Here is a 25,037-nt window from a genome sequence, read left to right as displayed (position 1 = left end):
CTTCGAGCCATGAACGGGATCTCAGCCCTGCAGGTGGTAGCCTGGTCGTGCCAAATAAGGCCTCCAGATCAAACGTCTCCTCGTCCTTGTCATCGGCATTCTATCCGGCTAAACAACGGGTGTCTACCCAGGGAGGTCTGAGTGTCCCCCTCTCTCCCCCAGCGGGGTGCCGAGGTCGACATAGATACGTGATAGATACGTGCTGTTTCCGGAAGGGACAGTCGCACTCTTAATACGCCAGAATGTGTAATTCGTCGCAGCCCTGATTCACCATCCCTTCTGGTTTTTCTGCTTCCTTCTGCAACTGGGATCGGCTGAAACTTGAAATGCTGCTCATTGTTGTGGCGAAGAATCCCATCCTTGATGCTCTCCAAGGCCGCTAGTACCTGCTGTCTGCTTGATGCCCCACGCCCTGGGACGTCTACTCATCAAACCCATCAAAGATTTTCGGGCCGCTAGCACTAACCGTGTATCAGTGCATTATTAGAATGCAAATCATCCCCAGGCTGGCCGATTCCTGAAATTTCTTCTTCCCCTGCCTGAGGGTCAAGCTTTTTGAGACATTGCGGGCCCTCGACGTCGTCCACATAACACACAACTTTAAACAACTCCTGCCCCCGTATTCCCTGATGCAGCTGACGACACTATATACCCCCTGCTCTCCCTTGCCGGTCTTATACAGTGCAGACGCGTCATATCCTACGTTCTAAGCATTCCTGGCCTTGTCTGCAGCTTCACCTTTATACTTCCTCTATCACGTACATTTAGGAATCCACCATAAATTGACTGAGCGCGATATCTGGCTCGGATCCTCGCAGGGTAGCTGACAGAGCAGGAGAGCACGAAGCGCACTCGAAGCGCACTCGAAGACCAGATGTCGGCTATAGCTGGCGGGCCAGTGGAGCCGTCCAAAACGGCTCAGCATAGCGAAAGCCGCGCCGATGAAGAGACACATTCGGTAGCTGAGACAACCTCCACAGAGGATTCCATCGACGATGATCAGATTGCCGCCCTGGGCCGTACTATAACGGCTCGTTCAAGGCTGTCTGAGCCCGAGCTGGCCAGAAGACTCACATCAATCGGGACTACAGGCACAATGGATCCCCACTATGAAGTCGACTTTGAGGACGGTAATGACAAGGCCAATCCGAAAAACTGGTCGCTCAAGTACAAAGGCATGGCGATTGCTATGCTCTCATATAACACGCTGCTTATGTGAGTCAGTCAAGGTTGAGGCAGGTCTTTTTCAGAGTTCACAGTAACTGACCTCAAAAAGTGTTCTACATTCGACGTCTTACACATCCGGAATCTCACAAATCGCCGACGAGTTTGGCTCCTCCACGACTATCGTCACGTTGGGGCTGACTTTTTACCTGATCGGTCTGGCTATTGGTTCGATGTTCATGGCCCCGTTGAGCGAGGTCTACGGCCGAAAGCCGGTCTCAATTGCGTGCCTGGGAGTGTTCACGGTCCTGATCATTCCTTGCGCGCTGGCCAAGTCCATTGTGGCGCTGATCATCGTCCGGTTTATCGGGGCATTGTTCGGAAGCGTCATGATCTCAACCGCACCTGGAATGGTGGCGGACCTTGTGACCGACGAGCAGAGAGCGTTGGCCATCTCCATATGGAGTATTGGACCTATCAACGGTCCGGGTACGTAGATATCCTCACTTGCTCTAAGCTGCCAGCCACTAATTGATTGATGCGGTAGTCTTGGGTCCTATCATTGGCGGTTTTGTGACGCAATACCTAGGCTGGCGATGGATGAACTGGATTGCATTGATTCTTTCCGGTGTTGCATTCTGCTTTGCCTGCATTATGAAAGAGACTTATAGTCCTATTATCCTGCAGAAGAAAGCCGCGCGCAGACGTAAAGAAACCGATGATGACCGCTGGTGGAGCCGATATGACCAAAAGGCCAGCCTTGTTGAGATGCTCAAAGTGAATTTGAGTCGTCCCTTCGTCATGGCCGTTGTTGAGCCCATTTGGTAAGGCCATCATGCCAGCCACACTTTTTCTTGGTCCTGTGCTGACATGCTCTAGCATATTTTGGAATATCTACATTGCCATCGTCTACGGAATTCTTTACCTCTGCTTCACAGCGTACCCCATCGTCTTCCGCCAGATCCGTGGCTGGTCTCTCGGCCTGTCTGGCCTGGCGTTCTGCGGCATTGGGGTTGGCTGCTTGATCATGATCGCCTGCGAACCCTTAGTCCGCCGCATGATCAACAGCCACAAGCACGACCCAGAAACTGGCAAAGTACCGCCGGAGGCCATGGTCTCAATCGTCTGTATCTCAGCGATCTTGATCCCGACCGGGGAGCTCTGGTTTGCGTGGACCTGCTCCCCTGCATCTATCCCCTGGATTGTGCCCATCCTGGCTGGAGTGTTTTTTGGCTGCGGAAACGCTGGTGTTTTTATATACGCTTCAAATTATCTGACGGACAGCTATGGTGTGTATGCTGCCTCTGCGCTAGCGGGAAACTCGGTGATGCGCAGTATCTTGGGAGGCGTTATGCCGCTTGTAGGCACTTACCTATATGACGGGCTAGGTCCAAACTGGGCTGGGACGCTGTTGGGCTTGCTTGAGGTGGCCATTATCCCAATACCGTTTGTGTTCTACAAGTATGGATATAAGATTCGGATGAAGAGCGCGCTCATTAGTCGGATGCAGGAGGATAAGAAGAAGTTGGAGAGGAAGCGGAAGCGCTTGGAGCAGCGGTTGGCAGCTGCTGTTGCGGAGGAGAGGGGCAAGACGGAGGTCTGATGCAATCATTGCAGCTCATATAAAGGTCGAAATGCGGAAGTCGACAGATTCAGGATCTCAAAAGTCATTTTGCACGGATGGAGTTCGATACCATTGTTTATTGGATTTCGGCAGGTTGGAAATACTCCATACATAGCGCACTGGTATTGTCTAGAGCTTAATGGATAATGACATATACATGAATATCAGACTCCGGTTCATTCACTCACGCGCCCTCATCCTCTCAACCAGCAATAAATCACACAGTATCCGCTCATATTCACCCAGATCGACCGCTCCTGCCGGAAAGACAACCACGGCATCAACATACACAGAGTCTGACGGTTCTCCCCCCAGATTCTGTCCAGGTTCTCTGCGCACATAACCAATGACATTGACCCACGCGCCGACGCACAGCTCCTCCCACGTTACCGTCTCTAGGACAGCATTGACGTCCACAGATACAGACGGAGGATCCTGCTTTGGCTGCTTCGGCTTCTTGGTCCGGGGGTAGTTATGTTCAAGGACTAAGCGGCCAGTTGAAATGTTGTATGTTTTAACACTGGCCCCGCCGACAGTATAATTAGAATATTAGCTTTCATATGCTCTCTTCTCATGTAGATAACGTTCCATTGGTGGTTGTTGGCTTGATCTGGTGTGGTATCTAGGCAACGGCTACGCACCAACCAAGAAAGCGGACCTTGGAGTCAGCCGGCAGGGAGGGAATATCTGCGAGGAAAGCCCTTGTGGAAGGAGAGGGCCCGTTCATTCTGTGGAAGGAACATAATAATGTTGCCTTCTTAGGCTTGATATCTGAAGGAGTAGAACGGAAGACATCATCTGGTTTGATGGTACTGTAATAGCTGGAACACGTGATCACTTTCCTCCGATAGGCCAGTGGCGTATGTCATAAGGAAGACTGACGCCTGGAGGGGAAAACACCTCCCTCGCCCGAGTTCCATCTTCATCACTTGCACGCTCGATCTCTCCAAGTTTCCGGGTTCACTTGACTTTGTCGCTCGCCTTGCCTAGTGGGATGATCTAGATCTAGTCGCAAACCACTTGCTTACATCCTCGAACCTGTTTGTTGAGCCTTGCAGTTCCCCTCACTACTTATCTCTTACCTTCCAGCCGTTTCGAAGACACTTCCTCGTAAGGCGAGACAGAGTATCTATCTCCTGTCGCCCAACTTTCACCACCGTGTCTCACTCGGAGAATAGTGAAAGACTCAGATTTTCTACCAAAGATGTGGTCATGGTTCGGTGGTGCGGCCGCGCAGAAGCGCAAGGATGCGCCGAAGAACGCCATCCTCCAGCTTCGGAGCCACCTTGACATGCTACAGAAGCGAGAAAAGCACCTAGAAAACCAAAGGAACGAACAAGAGGCCATCGCTAAAAAAAACGTGACCACGAATAAGAACGGTGTGTATATTATGGGACCTTTATCCAAGTTCCCATGCTGATTTTACCACCACCGCAGCCGCCAAAGCCGCGCTCCGACGGAAAAAGGTGCACGAGAAGAACTTGGAACAGACGCAGGCCCAGATTGTACAGCTTGAGCAGCAGATATACTCCATCGAAGCCGCCAATATTAACCACGAGACCCTGGCCGCCATGAAGGCCGCCGGTGACGCCATGGAGAAGATTCACAACGGCATGACCGTCGAACAGGTCGACGAGACAATGTACGTCCTTTATTGTACTGCTGGTGGCATAGCGGAATTGGCATGCTAACAGGATCAGGGACAAACTGCGGGAACAACAAGCCATCAACGACGAAATTGCGATCGCAATCACAAACCCGGGGTTCGGCGAGCAGGTGGACGAAGAGGATCTGGAGGCGGAACTCGAGGGCATGGAGCAGGCGGCTATGGACGAGCGCATGCTCCACACAGGCACAGTACCAGTTGCAGATCAGCTCAATCGGCTACCTGCGCCAGCGAATGCAGAACGTAAGGCTCTCCCTTTCCCACCTCAAGAGAGCGAACTCCGACTGACAGCCTTCCAGCCGCCAAAGCGAAACAGAAAGCAGAGGAAGACGACGAAGAAGCCGAGTTGGAGAAATTACGCGCGGAAATGGCCATGTGATAGTGGTCCTGTTGCTTTGGTCCTTTGGTCTTACTTTAATCTTTTCTTTTTTCCCTACACATATGATGGAACAGGGAATCGCTATCATGACTCTCTACGATTAGCCAAGCACTTTCTTCTTCTTTCCCCGGCTAGTTGAGATCCCTTCATCTCCGCGGCGTAATCACCTATCTAATTGTACCAACCGATCCCACGAGGCGTCTGTTGAGGCGAGAGCGAAAAGCATGTAGCAGACGTGTCGCCCGTGCCCTGGCTACTGCCACTCTTGTCCGAGCACGCTCCCTCCGTTCTGCCCACGCTGTGTATCCCACTCTGTATTAATCGACTAAGTGAATGCTTTTCCGAATGATTTTGAAGGGGCCTATGTTTCCTACGCCATCATGACATTAGATATGCTTTGTCGATCATGTTTCTCCAGCGCAATTGAAACTCAACTGCAGTTCACTCTCGTGTTATGTGAACGTCAGAGTATAAAAGCCGCTTCTCAACCCAGCAAAGACGTCGCTGAGAAATTAAAATTGAGTAATTGAGTAAAACTAGATTAGTGGCTAGATAACTCCCGTTTCCCACCAGACCTACACCGTCCAGATAGATGATCAACAAGAAAAAGAAAGAAACCTCTCGAGCTAGGAATAGAAACCATGATTGTGATCTTACGCCAGATATACGGAAGGAGAAAAATGGCGTTAAAGCTTTTAAGGAAACCACGCATAGCTCTTCCGCGGCGCAACCCTAGCTCCATCGTCCACTTCGCTGCACCATCTCGACTTCCACTCCCATTCGTGGGAGGCGGCTTCGATGAGAGCCTCCTTGCACTCAGGCGGTAACTCGTCAAGGATTTCGGGGCTCACGAATTCGGGATGTTTAGGGTTGGCGACGCTAATTAAGCCGTTCGAACCCAGATCATGGACGTCACCGTCGGGACCGGGTATGCCCAAGTTCGAATATGGCGGGCTCTCCGTATAAAAGTCGAGGACGGCGAACCGGCGTGCGAGAGCGGATGGGACTTGAGAGAAGATGGTAGATGTCTCTCCGCCCGGCTTGTTGTCCTGGGTTTCTGTTTCTGGTTCTGGCGGAGCGTTCTCCTGTTCGACAACGCCGTTCGACAACGTGAGTGTTGACATATCTTTCGTAAGTTTATTGGCGCCCCGAGCGTCGGAAGGAGGTACTCGCTCCCAACGAGCGTGCGTTGGTTGCATGATCTTAGGATAGTGTATAATATTCGTGTGAATGTCATAGACGCCCCCGAGGTTCTGCTGGCGTGTATGTGATAGGACGGCATTGAAGTTGCTATATATAGTCAATAAACCGTTCAGGATAAATTTGAAAAAAGGTTGACTTACGCAGCTTCCCGAGCATGTTCCAACATCCAATTGTCTCCTGTAACAGTAACCCTCCGTTTCTTGGAATCCACCACCTTTCCAGTACCAGGTATGGGAACAGCAGGCGTGCTAGTATGATAAACGCTACTAGCTCCATGCCATGCCACATATTGGTTCTTGTTGTAGGGTTCTCCTGGTGGGGGGAGCTTGTCCTCCGGCACAGCAAGCTCACCCTCCACATCGCCACGTTCTCTGGCAGCTTGAGCGTGATAATCATCAATAACTTTCTTGCCGCCGACGATAATTTTAGCCCCAAACTCCCGGAACACAGACCGAGCAGTCACCACACCAATAGCGCGACCTTTGTAGGAATGGGGGATAATGTCTCTCTCGATCAAGTCGCGCTTGGCATCGTCGTCGATGATGATCTTGTACAGCAGCTTATGTTTTTGGAAGAACAAATATGAGTCCCTAAACCCAATACACCTCGCCGGTTCTGTAGACAACATGTACTGTCGCTCACCACGATTGAGAATTGTGAACGTCCGAACCCTGTACTCCCGTCCGCCCTGCAGTATACCATTCTTATCGACCTTGGTGTCGCCTTCTGGGTCGCCGGGAACAGCCACTTCATCATCAATGACATCCATCATATTCCCTTCTTTATCGATCGGGACCTGCGTGACGTGCGACGGCCCGCGGCCTCGACCCCATCGCCCTCCACTCGCAGCCGGACGGCCACGTCTCCTCTTAACTGGCGTGCTCACATGGATTTGTGGCGATCCGTCCGCCGGCGCATCCCAGTCCGGAGGGCGGTTCTTTGGCGGACGACCAATGCGTCGTTTTCGCGGGATGGCCGAGACGCGGCCAGCCTCGAGGTGTGTTGGGGTATCGGGTCGTGACGGTGGATTAGAGTCCTGTGCGGGTGTTGCTGCGGCTTCCTCTCCCTCTCCCTGTGCTGTCGCAGTTTGCGCTGGGGTATCGGGGACTTCCGTCTTCGATGAAGAAGCTCCTTCTTGTTCTTCTTTTCCTGCGTTCTCTCCCTCCTTCGCGTCTCCCTCCTCTTCTGCTTCGTCTGGTACTACGGGCGCGGACGATTCACGCGACGGAGGCGCTTCAATCATTTCTTCATCTGACCCATCTCCAAGTGGAGGCGCGACACTCTCTATGAAACAATTAGTCGTGTCTATCATCGTCCGAACTAGAATAGATAACAGAGGGGGAAAAAGGCGAGCTGAAAGAATAAGGAGTTAACTCATAGCAAATTGACTCACTCATTGATTGCGCAGCTGCCTGTGCAGCCGCTCGTAACTTTCTAGGCATGGTGAAGGCTGGGGTTGAGACTGGATTAAGGAATAGTGTTACCGCCTCCAGGTCAGTAACAAACGCTTGATGAACGAACGCCCTGCCTCTCTCCTTCCGCGCCGGAATCTCCGTTACGGAGATTTGTTTTTCCCGAGCGCAGTCATGTGATAAATTATCCACGTGTTTTGTGTTCTACCCTAAGCCCTATGTAGATCTACAGGTCAGAACGGAATGACATCACTTAAAAGTCTTCGATGCTCATCACTACACCATCGACTGACCATGGCTGGCATTTCCCGCTGAGAACGGTCTACCAAAACGTCCTATCTTTTGACTAGAAGATCCTGAAGACTAGGAAAAATCTTCCTAGCTGGTAATCGGCCTCGATGAAGGGATACACAGAGATTGGTGACGTATGATGCTGAGTTTCTACAATTCACATGTGAAGGGGTCGAGTCTCAAGACGAACCCCCCACCCTTATCATTAATTCCCCCAGGAGAACCTCTGCACATCATCCGTCCATGCAGGAGGTCATCATAATGCGTCAAGTTACATCAAAAGTGGACTGCTTTGCTTATCCATGGAAATTAGTACTATATAGCGTTCTAGAATTGAAGCTCTGTACTACACAAAGAACAAGGTCGCCAGCTTCTTGGTGCACGGCCCTGAATCGAGCCAGCAATAATTGCAGAAGGATTTTTATTCCAGAAAGCATAACCTAAACCTTGCCCAGCCCATGGCTCTGGGACACGCCTCAGTCTGATGCCTGCCCATCTTGGTCTCCGCTGTTGGGATAAGGTGACCCGGCAGTGGTGCAACCACCAGGCTTGGCTGAGCAAGAATTGTAGTCTGGAGGAAGCAGATAGATCAGGCATTGGCAGTAGCGCAGCTGTTGCAATTCATCAGGCAGAAAATGTAGAAGACCAGAAGATGCAAATGACTGATCATCTAAACCTAGTATGCCTCCCGCCCTTTATGGAGCCTCCATAGTCCACATAAGAACGAGGGGTATCGCTGTCTGCTCGAATCAGAGGCCTCCAAAGAGCGGTAAGCCGCTGTGTGTCAAGTCGCGAAATTCCTTTTGAGAAAAAGTCTCTGGGCGCATAGAAGTTCCGACCACTCAGAATCCATATCTATTCTGCAGTTCGGGGCTCAGCTTTGAGCAACAACCCGAGCGACAAGTGTCAGTGGACGGAAAAAGCCGCGTCGAGTAGGACAAGGCCATTTGCCCTAGTTGCACTAGTTGCATTGAGTCAGGCTGTAGATTTGGCTCTGTCCGTGAGGTCTCATAAAAAGGCCAGTTGGTGGTAGGCGTAGCGGTGGACCATACCCCGCCTTCCTCTATACAGACAAGATGAGGAGGTGGCGGAAAAGCGCAGCGTACTCCGAAGCCATGCAGCTGTCGACGATTAGCGTGGGGAGCTATGGATGGCTGAGACCGAAGCTGAAAAGGTTGGGCTGTATCATCTTCAGAGAATTGATCACGTCTCGTTCGAGTACTCTGTGCCAACGAGCATTGAACAAGCAAATGTCGGCCGGCGTTACCGATGAGTGAGGACTCTGCAGAACCCTCGATGGATCGAGTATCACAGGCAACGAGCAACCGGGGAGAAGACCAGGATCAGATATAGTTTGTTTGCAGCCGCGTGTGCCACAAAATTAAGACCTCAAGTGTGATCGGGGGATCTGGCGCGGTCACATTCCTGCTATCACCCGGACACAACTGTCTTCTGACTACCTATATCAGAAGAATGCGAAGAAGTTGACAATGAAGACAATGTAGACGATGTAGATGGTGAGACACCGGCTTGAACTCAGTAGACGTTAGTAGATGGCATCGCTGGTTCCTCTCCTCCGTCGTCCGAGAGGAAGTCGAGGGTGTGGTAGGATCTCCACAGCTTCAGCGTTGACCGTGGATCATCTTCCAAGATGCCGACTTCCTCTAGCCGGTTCCCATTCCCAATAATCTGGGATCCCTGCTCGGGCGGAATCGACATTCGACATACAAGAGACGGTCTCTGAGTAAGAAAAGACGATCCTGAGACGCGCTGACCGCTGGATGCCGTACTATTTTTACTGTCGCAATTCTCCCGCCGCAAGGATATAATGCCGTACTCAATAGTAAATTTCACGACGTAGTGAGGCCAACACCTTCGACTCAGCACAAGTGCACCAGTCGAGACAGTCAGTCAGCTCTCTGGTCTTAAAACGCCACTCGTCCTCTCGTCTCCTGGATTTCGATTTCCCACTGTTTGGTTCATGGATTCTCTGTGGTTCTGCTGTGTTCCTGTCTGACTGTTTGCCTCCTGCCGCCCACCGGCACAGTTCTTATTGAGTTCCAGATCCCTTCGTGTTTAATAAGTATGTTTCTCTGATCAACTTTCATTGCAACTCTATACATCTGAATCTGCACCAAGTATATTTCTGCCATGGATTCGTCTTGAGACGCACATTGATTAATCCAGCCAGTTCGCCATCGAGAATCGAGAATCGAGAATCGACCCCTCCTCGATCTCTTTAGCCCAGTGCAGCCCGCCGAACCCGATCGGGTCGTGCACTCCGACTGTCCCCTCCCGCAAACTTCCTTAGCTTCTCGTTCTCCGATTTTCTCACTCACCTCTTCTTCATCATTCATTATTGAAAATCGTTATTATCGTTGTTGAAATCCCGCACTCTTGTCGGACCCCGCCACCCCGCATCATTCTCTGCATCCTCGTCTTGTCGTCTGTCGACCATTTACCATTTTTCTCCGGCCGTTGACTCAGTAGTCCTCCTGGTTTCGTCTTGGTACTCGGAGTGACTTTGGCGGAGGTTTTTGGTGTCGGATGGAATCTCAATAATGGCCGCTGCTCAGAGTGGTTCAGAAAACACGGAGTTGTCGAAGCAGCCATCTCCCCAAAAGTGAGTTTTCTAATTTCTGTTCCTACAGTCTGATTGGCAAGGAAGGCTGGAGAGATTGTATGCGGGAAAGCCAAAGCCTCGAGGCAGACGTCGTGGTGCGGTCTGCGTGTGTGCCTGAGTGCGAAATTTGCGGGTTTGGCTCTGCTTGTTCCGAGCGTGCCGTCGCATTGATCTCGAGGCAGCCGCAGGTTCAGGGTTGATTTCCTGCTCTGTCCCACTTTCTTGCAAGAAAAACCTGTCTTCTGCCTCCTTTGCATATCAATTGCATCCCCGTCTCTGCGACCTACTTTTTCTTTCTTGCATTCGGCATGCCAGCATCACGCTGCATTCCGGCACTCTCCCACAATGAATTCAGCAACCCATCCAAGATCTTGGGCGGCTAACATCTCCAGTAGCGATGGGTTTCAGGACGACGATAACCACGATCAAATTGGTTCGAGTACCCCGAGTCCGTCTGGGATTGCCACCCCGCAGCCCAACCCGGCTGACAGGCGTCTACCTTCCATAATGCACAATTACTTCCAGGTTGGTAGCTCTTCTGCTGTCATGCTTCGCTCTCTCAAAACCCGGTTTTCCCTCTCCGATCCTTCTCCCTCTTCCGCAGACACTATGCAGTCGGGTTCGCTAGCAAATGGGACGCGCGATGCTCAAACATCGGGGCACACTTCCTCGTCATTGGGGTCCTTTGTCATGATGGAGCGTGACGAGGCTCGCCTCGAATCCCCAACCACGCCGCCAGACAATGAGGCGAAAACACAAGAGATCTCGCAAGAATCTCGTCCTCCTGCGGCCCTTCCCACCCCCCCTTGCTCCTCGGCATGCTCCCTTCTGCAGAAGGAGTCTGAAGAGTCAGACGCCGGCCCTGATAAAGGAATGGGTTCTATTTTCAACACACTGAAAAACTATCTATCTCCATCTCGAAGCGTGTCCTGTTCTGATTCTCAGGCACGTCGTCATACTTCTCATCCCGTCTCCAGCATTTCTGACGATCCCGTCCTTGCCTCTCATTTCTTCAACCCTTCTCTTTCCCAAACTCCGGATTCACTTTGCTTAGTCGAAGCCCCCCTTCTCGACCATGAGAAACCGCGTGTTTCTGCGTCTTCTGAGAACGCCGCGAAGCTAACTGCCAACGTGTCAAATCCTTCACACTTAAAGAATACCCCTCCTCATACACCTCGGGCAATGTCCGATGAAGATTTGCAATCCAATGGGAAAGCTCCCGCATCCCCTCCTCGATCGTCGAACCCCACCCAATCGCCGCGCGACGAACCGTCAGACTCCGCCGACGAAATCACAGGAAAACTTAACGAGGTCTTCCCGTCGTCGATGGATACTTCTTCTCCCACGTCTTCCGGTCCCCCGGTAGCATCTCTCAAGGGCAAGCTGCATGTCAAGATTTCGGAGGGGAAGGGCCTCCAACCGGGGTTCGACCCATATGTGGTCTGTGTTTTCGAGTGGAACGAGGTAATCTCGAAGAGCGTTCAGGACGAGGAACAAGAATCCTTGAAACGACAACAGAAGGAACTTGAGCAATCTGCCCTCGATTCTGGACGGCCAATGGCTATTCCGATGAACCGACAGAGCAGCCATAACAATACTCTCGAGAGCACAGACCACAGAGGACATGCTCCCATCACAGATCCACACTGGAACCATGAAGCGGTCTTGTAAGAATCTCTTCTTATCCCTACAGCTTGTCTTCAAGTGTCGCATTTTCCTAATCCTTTGTTGCTATCTAGTGATGTTTTCGGTGACCAGTCTGAAATTGACGTCTCCGTGTATGACCGCAATGACTCGGAAGCCTTCCTGGGCCATGTACGACTCTGCGTGAATCTCAAGGAAGATAACAGTCGCTTGGACGGGTGGTTTCCCTTGAAAGGTCGGGCGGCAGGGGACTCCAGAGTTTCCGGAGAGATTCATATGGAAATGAGATTTGAGAAGACGGAGAAGAAGCAGGTCGGACCAAATGACTTCCAAATTCTGAAGCTCATCGGCAAGGGAACCTTTGGCCAAGTCTATCAGGTTAAGAAGAAGGACACGCGGCGCATCTATGCGATGAAGGTCCTCTCGAAGAAAGTAATCATCCAGAAGAAGGAGGTTGCGCACACCGTCGGCGAGCGAAATATCCTGGTTCGGACAGCTATGGCTGCTTCTCCGTTTATCGTCGGCCTCAAGTTCTCTTTCCAGACACCCACGGATCTCTATCTGGTCACCGATTACATGTCTGGAGGTGAACTATTCTGGCATCTCCAGAAAGAGGGACGATTCCAGGAGCCCCGCGCCAAGTTTTACATTGCCGAGCTCATCATGGCTTTGCAACATCTACACGACCATGATATCGTATACCGTGACCTCAAACCAGAGAATATCTTGCTTGATGCCAATGGTCACATCGCGCTTTGTGATTTCGGTCTGTCAAAGGCGAATCTTACCCAGAACGATACAACGAATACGTTTTGTGGCACAACAGAATATCTTGCCCCGGAGGTACTGCTCGATGAACAAGGGTATACGAAAATGGTTGATTTCTGGTCACTGGGTGTCCTCGTCTTTGAGATGTGTTGTGGCTGGAGTCCGTTCTACGCGGAGGACACGCAGCAGATGTACAAAAACATTGCCTTTGGCAAAGTCCGGTTCCCTCGTGATGCTTTAAGCACGGAAGGGCGCAATTTTGTGAAAGGCCTGCTCAACCGGAATCCCAAGCACCGCCTGGGAGCCCAGAATGACGCGAAAGAACTCATGGCGCACCCTTTCTTCCATGACATTGACTGGGAGGCTCTGGGCAGAAAAGAGGTCATTCCACCGTTCAAACCCAAGCTCAAGTCCGACACAGATACGTCCAACTTTGACCCAGAGTTTACCAACGCTCTTGAAAACAGTAACTCACTAAATGACCGAGCTGCAGCCCTTGCCAATGGGTTCATGGCCGCGTCGACGCCGCTCTCTCCAGGGATGCAAGCTAATTTCCAAGGGTTTACCTTTGTGAATGAGAGCTCGATCGATCACCATTTCAAAAACGAAGTAGGGGATCGTATGGATGAGGACTACGAGCCATTGCATCGGTCCCATCGATCTGGGAATTCTATAGATCACCGCATGGCTGGCGTTCAGAAGACTGGAGATGCGGGTGAGATTTTCAATGTTGACGACAATTTTGACATGTGATTATGGCTTTCGATGCATGCTAGTGGAGTTGTGATGTCTGCATATATCTTGTCTTTTTCCTGCGCTGTACATGTTTTCCTCCTGAATAGGGGCTCAGGATGAGTCTCCAATTTTGTCCTCGTTTAACATACCCCAGAAGATTTATTCTGTATCTCCTTTCATTCCTCCCGCATTGAGGGAGTAATGACTTCTTGGCCATTGTTCTTATTTTCTTTTCTGGTTTGCGCCATTGTTGCTCATATTCCGATATCAGTAACGGAGGATGTTCATACTCTACGTCCCGGTCTATTTGGAGAGACCCGGCCCAATCGCGATATGCATATTACTGCTCCTTCGGTTCTTCTTGATCCTTGATTCTGTGATATCCCGCATTGATTGCTCTTCCACTAGGCTAACATGCCTCATTACTTCCTCGGTTTTTCTCACGCTTCGAAATTTGGCCCACGCGTCTCAAATCATTGTTTCCGGCGAACATTAGGAGTTTGCATATCTGGATACTAGGGTAACAGGAAGCGGTCCGGTATAGGTAAATGGTTGATGTAGTGGCGTTGTATGGCAGCATCGGCGCAAGTGATAGTTCCACTGCTCTTTATTATTGAGACGCTGAATAAACCTACAATTTGCTTCACTTCTGTCTCCTCCAACCCAACACAGGACCTTCGCTAGATTTGCTCGGTTGCATTTTGGTAATAAGCAGAAGACAAGAGAAACGGTGTAAGGCAAAAGGCTCGACCTTACTGTCTTGATCCGTATAAACGTCTGACGCCAAATTGGATGAATTCGCTTTCTCTAACTATCTCTAACCATCTAGGCAAGTTTACCCAGATTTTCCTATGGACGGTCCGCTGCTTTTATTTTCATGTCATCTTTAGATCATTTCCAGATCATTTAAATCCCAAGATCAAATGCCGAGATGGTATTATGATAGTTGTACACGGGTTATATTAGTCACGTGGCTTCCACCAGTCTTATTCAATACCAAACGTAAACTCGCCACATACTTTGTATGCATTGCCCTTGCGGCATAATAAAGGCCAAAGACATAATAAATGATATAGTCCGTGGACAAACCCTTACCAGTCAGCCCACTCGCAGTTGTCTGACGTCTTCAGTGCGCTGCAATAATGATTTAGATTCCAAAGCCAGCCCCATAATCCACATATTCCAGAGTTTTGACCAGGATTAATCTCGCACACTGGGGGATCAGCCAATGAGCCTTTATTGGTGGCACGAACCGGACGTCGGGCTGGAGCCGAGCGTTCATCGCAACCGTTTGTCTAGCAGCGCATGGTCAGGGGTTGGATCCTTCTAAAATTCGCCTGCTGACTCTCCTAGTCTGTCAACAAAAGCACTACGTTTGTCGAAAAGTTACTGGCAAGAGTACAGGTAAATTAATCAGATTGCAGATTCTGCCGATAATGCACTGTAGGAACGACCTTCTCAGTTGGACCTTCATCTTTTCAACGCGTGTCTCCTGTTGGCGAGTGGATGATGATGGGACCCAAAGTGGACTAGTCAGGACCTGTCGACCCAAAAGAGGCTTAGCGTGAATGCCATGTTATGGCGGGCCCAACCTCATCCCTTTTTTGAGTCTTAACTCTTCTGACTTTGGGCTTTTGGCTGACACTGTTGTCTCTGCCACCCGAGGTCGCCATCCACCGCGGGCATGCCAGCCAGTCAGCGTTGAAGGCCCTAGTGCTCCGTGCAGATGATATGCACAGCTGCTCAAATCCCTGCCGCTTCTGGCTATTGGGCTGTTGCCAATCCCTTCTCCAGACAACTAGCTCCCAGACTAACGAATTAGTTCTGATGGCCCTTGGCTCTCCTTTTGCAAGAGGGAAACCACCGGGCCAGCGGCAGTCAATGCTATCGCTCTCTCAGCCCGCGTGGGATCCATGAAGCGTCGAAAATACGTGACCTCAATACCATAGCAACGCGAATATTCTCCGGTTTTCGAGAGGAAGGCCGGCACTCGGTTCCCTCGCAGAGTCGCGGTCAAGTCCTGCTATAACCAGATCGAGACACGAGCCTAACCGGTTCCTGCATGCTGCATGGGAGTTAGTTGGTTTGGAAGAAGTTCACAGAAGCTCCGCTCCGTCCTTCTTGTGGGGTCGATCAACCCTCGGGGGCCGCCCATCCTTCCTTCCTCCGCCGTAGCCCGTCCTTCTTACCACTACGCACTCCGTGCTCGGTGGGGTCGACCTTGTTGGTTTGTGAGACAGTGAGTGAGGAGTTGAACACATGGGAGTCGGAAACAAGTACTGTATCTGGGGAATTCTGGCAAGATTCTTACCCTTGACGCTTGAGCAATCCATATGAGGGACCTGGCTCCTGAGCTTTGACTGTGGACAGGGCTCATTGGAGACGTCTTCAGTGTACTCGGAAGTCCAAAGTCTAAATCCCCTGGAGAAACAGTTCGTACCCTTCCTTCCTGGGCATATATTTCCTAAAATAGTATGCCGCTTCTGATCGCTATGGCTTTTAAATTATTTTGTTTTTTACTTTTCCCCTTCTTTCCTCGCTCACGATCCTTCGTTCTCCTTACAAACAGTCCTGAGGGCTATTCTTGTTGCCTCACCTACTGCTGTCTCTCTTTTCTGCGTTCCCTTCTCATTCGGCATCCCGCCATCCCCTAGCAAGCTCCGATCTTCGATTCCCTAATCCTACCGTTTCAGAGTGGATCTCTTTCCAACCGCCAAACGTCGCTGTTACCCCTTCCCCTCCATCGACTCTCTTTGACACCCCTTGCCAGGCTGCCAGCAGTCTCTTTGTCCCTCGCTTCAAACGTACATGATAAACCAATGCACATTCCGAGTCCACCATGAGTGTTGTCGCCAATCGGCCGGAGAGTGCTTCTATGCCTTACACTGCTATACCCCATAGCCACAGCTACTCGGATTCGGTGTATGGCAGCTCTGTCCCATCGATCCCTTCTCGGACCTCCTCAGTTTCCTCCTTCAAAACCAATTATACCGCATCAACCATCCCTACCTCCTACTCTCCTACCTCTTCGGGCTCATACCGTACATGCGACTCTGCTGCCTCTCTGGATAAGATTCTGGAATCTGTGTTCAAGCGGGTCCCGCAGGAAGTGTATGAGAATATCCTCGACCAGCTACAGTACCTGCATTCAGGGCCAAATCAGTCAGGATGCATGACCTGTTTTCAACGCGATCTGCATGCCCTTTCTCTTACTTGTCGCCCATGGGAGAAGGCAGTCAGAAGTCGACTGTGAGTTTGAATGCTTGATCTTTGGCGTCCTGTGCCGCAGTGCTCGGGGCGAGCGTATGGGGTTTTTCTAACATATGCATATTTCTCAGGTATAACCGTATTCACATCATCGGCAGCGACTCCCCGGCTCAATTGAAGAAATATCGACTGAAAAGAGGAAGCAGACTGAAGTTATTAAGACGCACGCTTCGCGAGAGGAAGTTGCTGGCCAATCTTGTCCTCGAACTCCGCGTGCCCCAGATAGACCTATTATTCACGACTGGTAAACATACGGCCCAATGGCAGGAATATCGGGATCTCATCGCCTCGGTTGTGATGGTGTGCCCGAACCTGGAACGGTTACTAGGGCTGACAATTCCTTTCAACCACGAATTTGATCGCCTAACGCATGCACTATCTACAAGGCGGAAATTGAAGGAACATACTTGGATTCTTTGCGAAGCAACGGAGACATCTGAAGCCTCCCCGCGTAGCACATCTTGCCCTGGCAGTCTCGGTCCCTTGCAAATGTTTGAGTTCCTCAACTATCACGCGTCATGGACAAACCTGGAGACATTGATGCTTTATGGACTGGACCGCACTGCCCTGGAACCCAGCGTCTTCCTCCGTACGATTGATCTCTTGCCATCATTGCGCAACCTGTGCGTTTCGAACTTCGACGCCGACGCCTTTTCCGACACTGCTCTTCTGTGTCTTCCATCGCTTGAAAGTTTACGATTGGAAAACCTTCCTGGAGTCACCGATGCAGGTCTAGCGCAGTATACTTCACGGCCAGAGTCTTCCACTCTCAAATCACTGACTCTAATTGAACCTAATATTGACTCCCTTCTTGTGATTTCGAAAATCTTAGCATCCCTCCAGAACCTAGAACGGTTCAAGATTGTTCAAACAGAGAAATGCCCAACGCTAAACACAGATGGAATAGTTTTCCAACCGCTTTTGGCCTCATCAAGTCTCAGGTTCTTACATTGGGATGTTGCATGTCCCAATCCTAGTACCGCCCTTTCTAGGCTCGATTTTGCACCATTCGCGAAACCTCTTCAACATACAGAAGCTCCCAATTCACATCTTGCACAAAGCATTCTATGCGGAGGGTTCCCTCGACTTGATGCCCTGCGGGCCCCATCAGATATTGAACCCCCAGGCGCTCTGCAGGCGGTTTGTCAGCCAATCCCTCGTGGACAAGCACTACTACAGCCAGATCGGTATAGCCTTCCTCGAAGCTCGCACGGGTCCGTCCAAACGCGGCCGATGGCACTTCCTGGAGGCAACAACTTGACATCAGCCCGAATAAGGGCTCAGACGTTCATTGATATGGCCGCAAGGGACACGGAGACTGGCTTGCAGGTGCTAATAACGGATCATTCTGATTCGTATGTCCCTGACAACGCGCTGGAAGCCTCTGATGACGAAGCGGAAAACGAGTTGGATGAGACCGGCATGTGGGAAATCCCACAGGATCGCCCAAAACCGAACCCAATCCCAGAAGATCATGAAGGCCCGATTACAGTATTAGACTTTCGGATGCCTGCTTACATGGGCAGGACTGGAGCCAAGATCAGTGAGAGAGATATATCTATCCCTCGTTTCATACTTCGTCCCGATATTGTTGGGCAAGATGCCGACGGGGGTCTCGTCTCGTGGAAACATATTCTAGCCGCAAACCAATCGTTTACTTTCGCCGCCGGTGTTGGCGTAAACTGTTTCGGCAGCAAAGGAGTTTCGAGTCCAACTATTGAGGAGCCATTGTCGCCAACGTCAACATCAACGCCGCGCTTTGGTTGGGGGAGTATCGCTAGCATTACTAGTACGATGGCCACGAGCCCGACCACTCCGCCCACGCCGATGAGCATGTCAGCCATGAGCGTACCTCCCTGGGAAAAAGACGTCTGCACGGGATCATGGAATTACAGCCATAAGGGTGGCCGGGACTGGTGGTTCCATATGGAACGGGAGCGCCCAGTTAAGGCCGAGCTTTACGACGTCAAGCGCCTATTTTAGGCTCTGCCTTCCATTTCCCTGTTGGGCGTACTATTTTGTGTGGCGCACGCAGATTAGTTTCGATACGCATTTCACACTATGCACTCATGCACGCAGTTTTGGCGTTTACGGACGGATACACGGAGTCGACGAACGATCTTCACTGGCAGGTTCCCCATAATTCCCTAACCGAGATCCGACTCGAGTATTCCAACATTGCTGCTCAGACTGGATCTGATGCCGTATTTTTCTCTCTATATTTCACTTTATCACCGGGGAGGCTTTACCTTTATTTATTCTATATACCCTTGATACCCCACCATTTTATCACTTCAAATCTATCTTGACCCAGCACATATCTACTTCTGTTCTCTTTCCGAGCTGCCTCCCCGATGCCATTTCCTCTCACCTGTCTGTATATTTTTATATATAACTTTCCTTACCGGCGCGTCGACGGAATTGGATTGGCTTGTCATGGAAGGGCTTGGATCGGTACGGCGTGGGGTCTTGGACATGACAGGCTACATGAATGGACGGGCGACACTATATATAGGTGTGTTTGGTCATTTGCTGGTTTTCTAATAATCATGTCTTCTGCCTGACTTGAATCTCTTTCCTGTCCAATAATGTATTGTAAGCAAAGCTGGTAGCTTGCTCAATCTTAGTTAATTAATCCGAGTTCTCGTTGCCTGATACAGCCTAAGTGATGATCCTGCTGCGACAGGCTAGTCGCAAAACAATCTATACGAAGGGAAGTAATATCAAGAGGAGGAGGTTTTGATTAGGTGCTGGGTGCCTTCTCTAAAGGCGTAGCACGCCATCACGGTGTGGGTAGACACAAGGCTTGGAGCTCATGCTACCTTAGTAGACTTCTCAGACTATTATAGTACGCCAGGAAGACTGTCTAATACGTACTTTTCGAGATTAAGTATGCGCACCTGAGCAGGAACCTGCGCTTCACCTCCATGGCCGGCTATCTAACAGTGCTTTTCTCCATTAGCTCTAAATAAGTCAGTTTCTTGTATATTATCTTCGTGCAAGAAAAATGATCGGATGCCACCGCCGGTCTTTAGGGGTTTGAAGCGCACCTCTCGGCCACGCATACATGTCCTTCAGGGGGCAAAGCTAGCCTGAGTAGGTCTCTGTTTTCGCGCCTACATGCGGGGCTTGCAGCAAGTTCAATAGGTATGGAGAGCTTCTCCTCCCAAGGCTGGAGGTGCGGTATATTAAGAGACAGTTGACCTGATATGATATGGCGGGACAAGGCAGAAGGTGCTAAGCAGCCTCAAGAGGTTATTCTTGTTGAGTCTAACTAGTGATCGTCTCCTGTGGTCTACCTATGTCATTGGACTACGGCGATTGATTCCTTCGTCTGGTCGTATAGCCAAACGGCAAGCCGGTAGGTATCATGTAGTAGTGCTATAATATGAGCTGCACGTAAGTTGATACACATCACATTGCAGGCGGAAGGAGAGTTAAACCAGATCTAGGCTTACAAAAAGGATACAAGAATCTGTTCAAACATAGATACCCATGTTCGTATCCTTCTTTTTTGCCTGGACTTCAGCAATGGCATCCACATAGTTCTCATGCCCAATCTTGCTGTGCCCCTTTCGGAGCGCAATCATACCAGCCTCCACACAGACAGCCTTCAACTGCGCACCACCAAATTCATCCGTGCTGCGTGCCAGCTCAGCCCAGTTAACCGAGTCCTCAACAGTCATCTTGCGCGAGTGAATCTGGAGGATGTTGGCGCGGGCCTCCTCGTTCGGGAGAGGGAATTCGATCTTGCGATCTAGACGGCCGGAACGAAGGAGGGCGGGGTCGAGGACATCGACACGGTTGGTGGCGGCGAGGACCTTGATGCGGTCGTCCGAGGCAAATCCGTCGAGCTGGTTAAGGAGTTCAAGCATGGTTCGTTGGACTTCACGATCACCAGATTTCTCAGAGTCGAAACGCTTAGTGCCCACAGCGTCAAGCTCATCAATGAAAATGATCGAGGGAGCCTTCTCTTTGGCAAGGGCGAAGCAGTCCCGGACGAGCTTCGCGCCGTCACCGATGAACATTTGCACGAGCTGGGGGCCGGCGAGTTTTAGGAAGGTTGCGTTCGTTTCTGCTGCACAGGCTCGGGCGAGAAGAGTCTTTCCTGTGCCGGGAGGCCCGTACATCAGAGCACCTATGAGCAGTATTAGTTGTGAGTCTGTTTCCGCCAGATAGTGTTGGATAAGTACCTTTCGGCGCCTTGATGCCAAGCTTCTTGAATCTCTCTGCTTCCTTCATGGGCCATACAATAGCCTCGACGATCTCCTCAATCTGCTTATCCAGACCACCAATATCTGTGTACTTCTCTGTGGGCTTCTCGTCGACCTCCATTGCTTTCACCCGGTTGTCGTATTCTGCCGGCAGGGTATCGAGAATGAGGTATGAATCCTTGTTGACACCAATAAGGTCACCAGGCTTGAGCTTCTCATGATCAACTAAGCCGATAAGAGGAAGGTAGATGGTCTGACGAGTCGACGTTTTGATGACAGCGGATTTGCCTACTCGGGTGGCGTCTAGATCGATGTTGGCGCCCTCCTCGGCAGCTTCAGCTTCGACGTCCAAATCTAGCAGCTCAACAACATTTCCGACGAGATACGGTAGTTGCCTATTATATAAATGTCAGAAATGAACGAGGACTACAAACCCCTCCGGAAATTCGGCGCCCAGTTCCTGGTCTCCGGGAGGAGTTCCGAATCGCCACGCCAGCTAGAAAAGCCAGAAGTCTCACCTGTTGTTCTCAATCTTCTCTTGATTATCCTTGACCTTCTCCTTCATCGTATTTTGTTCGTGCGTCAGCCGCTGGTATTCACTCTTCATTATGCGAAGCTCGTTCTCCAGCATTCGCCGTCGCTTGATAATGTCCGCTGTGCTTGAATTCAGGATCTCCTCATCTAGAAGATCGTCATCCTCATCTTTCTTCTTCGCATTGGCGTCCTTCATTTCGGAATCTCCATCACCACCAGGTTGCTTGCCATCGCCGCCATCGCCTTGCTCCTTCTTCTTGTCTCTCTCCTCGCGCTCAAGGTCGTCGAGATCCTCCAATGTCGACATGATGGATGTCTGCGGAGAAGTACGATATAATTAGAGAATGTAAGAGCACAGATAGTTAGAGAGATGTAGAGACAAGAAGAAAAAAGGGTATTGGGTTGCTGGTAAATCGGGGGTTTGGGTGAGTAAGTGCTTGCTTTGAGCTCCGGCCAAACAACGTCAGCTTGTCCTGCCTACCATCGCACGTGATCGCCTTACAAATCTATGCAACTCTACCAGGTCCTGATGCGCTACTCGAGGTATTCCGGAGTTCAAGCTTAAAAAACAGTCATGTTCCTTCTGCTATACAAAACAGATACCTACACCCAATATAAGAACCCCTATTAACACATATGGTGTTGCTGGTAGCCTTTACGGATGGGGCCATCTTACACCGCAAGATGTCCTGATGCATGTTCACAATCATGGCTCCAACGACCCGCTTTCTCAAACACAATGTTTCTTCAGAATATGCAGCTGGGATTTGTGGGATAGTCTCTGAGATCTCCAAGTCGTCGCAAGACATGGTCGCGGCCGAACTTGAGCACACGGTATCGGGAAAGGAAGTCGTCATTTGAGACTGTGTAACTGATCAGCAGATGCTCCAGGCAGAAAGCAAACCCACAAAATATAACGGATAACTCCGCTCAGATGAGGCAGTATTCGGCAAATAGCGTGGACAGAAGAATACTTACTATACCCACCGCACATCCTTCGCTTCCCAGTGAAAGCAGAACGACCGTGTAGCATTCTCCAGTTGTCAAAGACTTCGTAGCGCAATTAGTCGTTTGGCCTGTCAGAAAAGGCTTGGAATTGAACTCACTTAACGCTGTTCCTGGCTGTAGCTGGGTCCATATTTCCATATCCTCTCGATGGATGATATCGTTAAAGTGCTTTGCGGCCTTGTACCAGGCCTCTTGCTCCTCAAGACTCCAATTCCATTTTACCGCCCGATCGTAATTATTCCAGCGGACTTGATATAAGCGATGCTTGAATTGCGCGTGGGCACGAAGGACAACTTGTTGCTCAACGGGTTGGTAAATGGAGTCTTCGTTTCCGCTTGCGTGGAACGGCTGTCTGATATTTCTTAAATGGTTAAGATTTTGCTTCGACTCAGCATATAACCTTCTTGCTGCGCGAAAGCCATCAACGAGCAAGGTAGCGCCTCCGTCGCCATCTGTGTGCGATAGCATATGAAAGAGTTGAAGTCGTGCAGGGTCCGTAAAATATGTATTGTCCGTGTGTGCACCAAGAGCCTCGTTGGTATACGCGGTATCCTTGAAAGACATGTCGGCTGTGAAGTCCCAGAAGCCACCTGGTTGACATTAGTTGCCGCGCTGCGCTATTAATCAGAGAATCGCATTATACCATAGTGAGTATGTCTAATGTGAGCTATCCGTCTCAAGAGAGCCTCCGTGCATTCAGGGTTAATTGGGGTATCTCGGACCAGGCAGAAACCCCAGTCATACTTCCCAAAGTTAGTACATAGCCTCGAGTGGATACACGAAGACTTACAATACGCTCCAGCCACTTTAGAACACCAGCATCATTTGCCATAACTTCTGAGTAGGACACTGATGGCATTTCCTTTACATTGCCTTCGTGCTTTGGGTTATATGTCATTCCCTTGCTATAGATCTGTCAGAAGAAACAAATCACATAGAATGACCTGCTTTACCGAAATCGCAATGGATATTCGCCTAAACTTGTAGGTGCACGTCTTCCGCCTTGAGCCAGCCAATAATGATTATATGAACTCACATGGCCATCAGACCCTAATAAAGATCAGCATTTTATATGAGCATAAATAGGGATTATCCTACATGTCACTGTTACCTGACTCCGGCCATTCGAAATGTCTTTGACACCAATATCCTCCGGGATCTAAACGCGACTCGTCAGACTTTGAAATGCAGGCGAGAACAAGAAGGTTACATACCGAGAAAGTGTCAACAATCCGTTGTCTGGTACTCGGATGAACGCACTTGTCACACTGGCAGTTGTCCCTTCCAATTGTAAAAACTTCAGCTGAATAGTCTCTCGACTTGCTATAACAAACAGGTCTTACCTTAGCCACCATTTTAGGCTTGAAGTCATTAAGTCAGCTATTATATCAAATGAGGAACCATAGAGCATTTCGGGTGTTGGAGAGGAGGATGGAAGGTAACTTACAAAGCACGGCTGGAATTTTCGAGACGGTTAATGGGTAAAGTCACAGTCTCTTCCCCAGTGTGCAAAGGCGAAGCCTGTTTCCCAGCGAGCGAAGACAAACTATTTCTCTCGCCCGAGGGACCTTCGGCAACATCGCGAATAACGGAGGAGCGGAGAGGATCTTCTTGCTTACGCTCTTCCTGTGTCGGTGGAGGAACCTCTTCTTTCAGCTCCTGCTTCAATACATTCTGCTCGGGTAGAGGCTCCTGTGAGGAATTCCACCGCAACAGTTGAGGACGAATGGCCCGGACCCGTGGAGAGCTAGGCGTTAAGGGCCGCAAAGCAGTCGATACATTCCGCGAGGCAAGGCACTGGCGGCATGACATAGTTAGACTGATCTTTCCAGGAGTCACATTTAAGTTTAACCAGCAATTTGTGGCGTCGCCTCATACATACAATGCCATATTTCCTTGGTGTACTGGACTTCATTAGCGGATTGAAGATAGGTAATTATGTATACGGTGGAACCGCGGGCGGCTTACCCAGCAGGCTTCAGTGAGCTGAGAGCTCCGTATAGAGCCAATTTATTCATCCTACCCGTGCACAACTGTAGTTACTTGAAGTTGCGAGGAAGATCAACAGTTGCAATATGGTATGATCTCCGATCATCCGCATTAAGGGAACACCGTATCACGTGCACATCCTCGGCTATAGAACTCTGTAGGTATAGCTTGCCGTACCAACGGCCGCGGGGTAAAAAGTAGCAATCTCACAACTTGCTTGGACGTTCTCTTAGGCATCTTCTAGATCTAGTTTTAATAGTACGGACTTCTTGTCGCCAACGCAGGAATTCAAGCTACACTACTTCTATGATGCAAATGACTAAAAATCACGCTTAATATGGTCTTGTCAATCTTCAAAGGATTGAAACAATGAGAACGTCGGAGGTGGCTAGACTGAGCGTCGACTCGGGGTATCTACCTATAACGTTCGAGGAGCTTCGTAATCGTCTCTTCTGGAAACATGTCTCCGTTCACGCCGAACAATGATGCCAATCCCATGCCTTCCACATACAACGC

At 50.2% G+C, this 25,037-nt stretch overlaps 8 protein-coding genes across 8 annotated transcripts; 4 read left to right on the top strand and 4 right to left on the bottom strand.

Moving 5' to 3' along the window:
• Positions 1–554: 554 nt before the first annotated feature.
• On the top strand, positions 555–2,878 carry BDW70DRAFT_45475 (MFS transporter). Its single transcript, XM_073744046.1, has 4 exons — positions 555–1,215; positions 1,277–1,653; positions 1,712–1,988; positions 2,044–2,878. Exons 1-4 carry the CDS (start codon positions 875–877, stop codon positions 2,765–2,767), a joined length of 1,719 nt encoding a protein of 572 aa, XP_073596449.1. The 5' UTR covers positions 555–874; the 3' UTR covers positions 2,768–2,878.
• Positions 2,879–2,880: 2 nt separating this feature from the next.
• On the bottom strand, positions 2,881–3,558 carry BDW70DRAFT_135464 (nuclear telomere cap complex subunit Ten1). The gene is made up of 2 exons (XM_073736686.1): positions 3,430–3,558; positions 2,881–3,308 (listed from the first exon to the last, which is right to left on the bottom strand). The coding sequence occupies exons 1-2, from the start codon at positions 3,513–3,515 to the stop codon at positions 2,969–2,971; spliced, it is 426 nt and encodes a 141-aa protein (XP_073596448.1). The 5' UTR covers positions 3,516–3,558; the 3' UTR covers positions 2,881–2,968.
• Positions 3,559–3,687: 129 nt separating this feature from the next.
• On the top strand, positions 3,688–5,272 carry BDW70DRAFT_135461 (ESCRT-III subunit protein SNF7). The gene is made up of 4 exons (XM_073736685.1): positions 3,688–4,167; positions 4,226–4,430; positions 4,489–4,697; positions 4,754–5,272. The coding sequence occupies exons 1-4, from the start codon at positions 3,993–3,995 to the stop codon at positions 4,831–4,833; spliced, it is 669 nt and encodes a 222-aa protein (XP_073596447.1). The 5' UTR covers positions 3,688–3,992; the 3' UTR covers positions 4,834–5,272.
• Positions 5,273–5,528: 256 nt separating this feature from the next.
• On the bottom strand, positions 5,529–7,279 carry BDW70DRAFT_149959 (chromatin structure-remodeling complex subunit RSC7; the record flags this gene model as incomplete). The annotated part of the gene is made up of 2 exons (XM_073739094.1): positions 5,529–6,123; positions 6,177–7,279. The coding sequence occupies 2 exons, from the start codon at positions 7,277–7,279 to the stop codon at positions 5,529–5,531; spliced, it is 1,698 nt and encodes a 565-aa protein (XP_073596446.1).
• Positions 7,280–10,198: 2,919 nt separating this feature from the next.
• Positions 10,199–13,658, top strand: schA (serine/threonine protein kinase SCH9). Its single transcript, XM_073744045.1, has 3 exons — positions 10,199–10,362; positions 10,758–12,029; positions 12,102–13,658. Exons 1-3 carry the CDS (start codon positions 10,301–10,303, stop codon positions 13,525–13,527), a joined length of 2,760 nt encoding a protein of 919 aa, XP_073596445.1. The 5' UTR covers positions 10,199–10,300; the 3' UTR covers positions 13,528–13,658.
• Positions 13,659–16,095: 2,437 nt separating this feature from the next.
• On the top strand, positions 16,096–18,945 carry BDW70DRAFT_45408 (uncharacterized protein). The gene is made up of 2 exons (XM_073744044.1): positions 16,096–16,758; positions 16,848–18,945. Exons 1-2 carry the CDS (start codon positions 16,349–16,351, stop codon positions 18,757–18,759), a joined length of 2,322 nt encoding a protein of 773 aa, XP_073596444.1. The 5' UTR covers positions 16,096–16,348; the 3' UTR covers positions 18,760–18,945.
• Positions 18,946–19,947: 1,002 nt separating this feature from the next.
• BDW70DRAFT_135450 (proteasome regulatory particle base subunit RPT5) lies at positions 19,948–21,949 on the bottom strand. Its single transcript, XM_073736684.1, has 3 exons — positions 21,509–21,949; positions 20,970–21,385; positions 19,948–20,914 (listed from the first exon to the last, which is right to left on the bottom strand). Exons 1-3 carry the CDS (start codon positions 21,829–21,831, stop codon positions 20,256–20,258), a joined length of 1,398 nt encoding a protein of 465 aa, XP_073596443.1. The 5' UTR covers positions 21,832–21,949; the 3' UTR covers positions 19,948–20,255.
• Positions 21,950–22,078: 129 nt separating this feature from the next.
• On the bottom strand, positions 22,079–24,586 carry BDW70DRAFT_135448 (putative trimethyllysine dioxygenase TmlH). The gene is made up of 12 exons (XM_073736683.1): positions 24,501–24,586; positions 24,415–24,436; positions 23,980–24,329; positions 23,876–23,893; positions 23,747–23,813; positions 23,631–23,691; positions 23,486–23,582; positions 23,323–23,437; positions 23,176–23,275; positions 22,631–23,122; positions 22,503–22,574; positions 22,079–22,387 (listed from the first exon to the last, which is right to left on the bottom strand). Exons 1-12 carry the CDS (start codon positions 24,548–24,550, stop codon positions 22,272–22,274), a joined length of 1,560 nt encoding a protein of 519 aa, XP_073596442.1. The 5' UTR covers positions 24,551–24,586; the 3' UTR covers positions 22,079–22,271.
• Positions 24,587–25,037: the final 451 nt, after the last annotated feature.

Source organism: Aspergillus foveolatus (assembly GCF_047715535.1).
Source record: "Aspergillus foveolatus strain CBS 279.81 unplaced genomic scaffold BDW70scaffold_21, whole genome shotgun sequence".
NCBI lineage: Eukaryota > Fungi > Ascomycota > Eurotiomycetes > Eurotiales > Aspergillaceae > Aspergillus > Aspergillus foveolatus.
Note: the sequence above shows the minus strand (reverse complement) of the source record. Positions and strands in the feature narration are given on the sequence as shown.

Excerpts from the sequence above, each read along its gene's own strand:
- BDW70DRAFT_45475 (XM_073744046.1), top strand. The coding sequence starts at position 875 with ATGTCGGCTATAGCTGGCGGGCCAGTGGAGCCGTCCAAAACGGCTCAG. Across the intron at positions 1,216-1,276 it reads TCATATAACACGCTGCTTAT|TGTTCTACATTCGACGTCTT; the intron begins GTGAGTCAGTCA and ends GACCTCAAAAAG. Across the intron at positions 1,989-2,043 it reads GCCGTTGTTGAGCCCATTTG|CATATTTTGGAATATCTACA; the intron begins GTAAGGCCATCA and ends GACATGCTCTAG.
- BDW70DRAFT_135464 (XM_073736686.1), bottom strand. The coding sequence starts at position 3,515 with ATGAACGGGCCCTCTCCTTCCACAAGGGCTTTCCTCGCAGATATTCCC. Across the intron at positions 3,309-3,429 it reads AAGGTCCGCTTTCTTGGTTG|TGTTAAAACATACAACATTT; the intron begins GTGCGTAGCCGT and ends CGGCGGGGCCAG.
- BDW70DRAFT_135461 (XM_073736685.1), top strand. The coding sequence starts at position 3,993 with ATGTGGTCATGGTTCGGTGGTGCGGCCGCGCAGAAGCGCAAGGATGCG. Across the intron at positions 4,431-4,488 it reads GAACAGGTCGACGAGACAAT|GGACAAACTGCGGGAACAAC; the intron begins GTACGTCCTTTA and ends TAACAGGATCAG. Across the intron at positions 4,698-4,753 it reads TGCGCCAGCGAATGCAGAAC|CCGCCAAAGCGAAACAGAAA; the intron begins GTAAGGCTCTCC and ends ACAGCCTTCCAG.
- schA (XM_073744045.1), top strand. The coding sequence starts at position 10,301 with ATGGCCGCTGCTCAGAGTGGTTCAGAAAACACGGAGTTGTCGAAGCAG. Across the intron at positions 10,363-10,757 it reads AAGCAGCCATCTCCCCAAAA|CGATGGGTTTCAGGACGACG; the intron begins GTGAGTTTTCTA and ends CATCTCCAGTAG. Across the intron at positions 12,030-12,101 it reads TGGAACCATGAAGCGGTCTT|TGATGTTTTCGGTGACCAGT; the intron begins GTAAGAATCTCT and ends GTTGCTATCTAG.
- BDW70DRAFT_45408 (XM_073744044.1), top strand. The coding sequence starts at position 16,349 with ATGAGTGTTGTCGCCAATCGGCCGGAGAGTGCTTCTATGCCTTACACT. Across the intron at positions 16,759-16,847 it reads AAGGCAGTCAGAAGTCGACT|GTATAACCGTATTCACATCA; the intron begins GTGAGTTTGAAT and ends CATATTTCTCAG.
- BDW70DRAFT_135450 (XM_073736684.1), bottom strand. The coding sequence starts at position 21,831 with ATGTCGACATTGGAGGATCTCGACGACCTTGAGCGCGAGGAGAGAGAC. Across the intron at positions 21,386-21,508 it reads GAGAAGATTGAGAACAACAG|GCAACTACCGTATCTCGTCG; the intron begins GTGAGACTTCTG and ends TTTATATAATAG. Across the intron at positions 20,915-20,969 it reads TGGCATCAAGGCGCCGAAAG|GTGCTCTGATGTACGGGCCT; the intron begins GTACTTATCCAA and ends TACTGCTCATAG.
- BDW70DRAFT_135448 (XM_073736683.1), bottom strand. The coding sequence starts at position 24,550 with ATGAATAAATTGGCTCTATACGGAGCTCTCAGCTCACTGAAGCCTGCT. Across the intron at positions 23,692-23,746 it reads GGATTGTTGACACTTTCTCG|ATCCCGGAGGATATTGGTGT; the intron begins GTATGTAACCTT and ends AGTCGCGTTTAG. Across the intron at positions 23,276-23,322 it reads TAAAGTGGCTGGAGCGTATT|TATGACTGGGGTTTCTGCCT; the intron begins GTAAGTCTTCGT and ends AACTTTGGGAAG.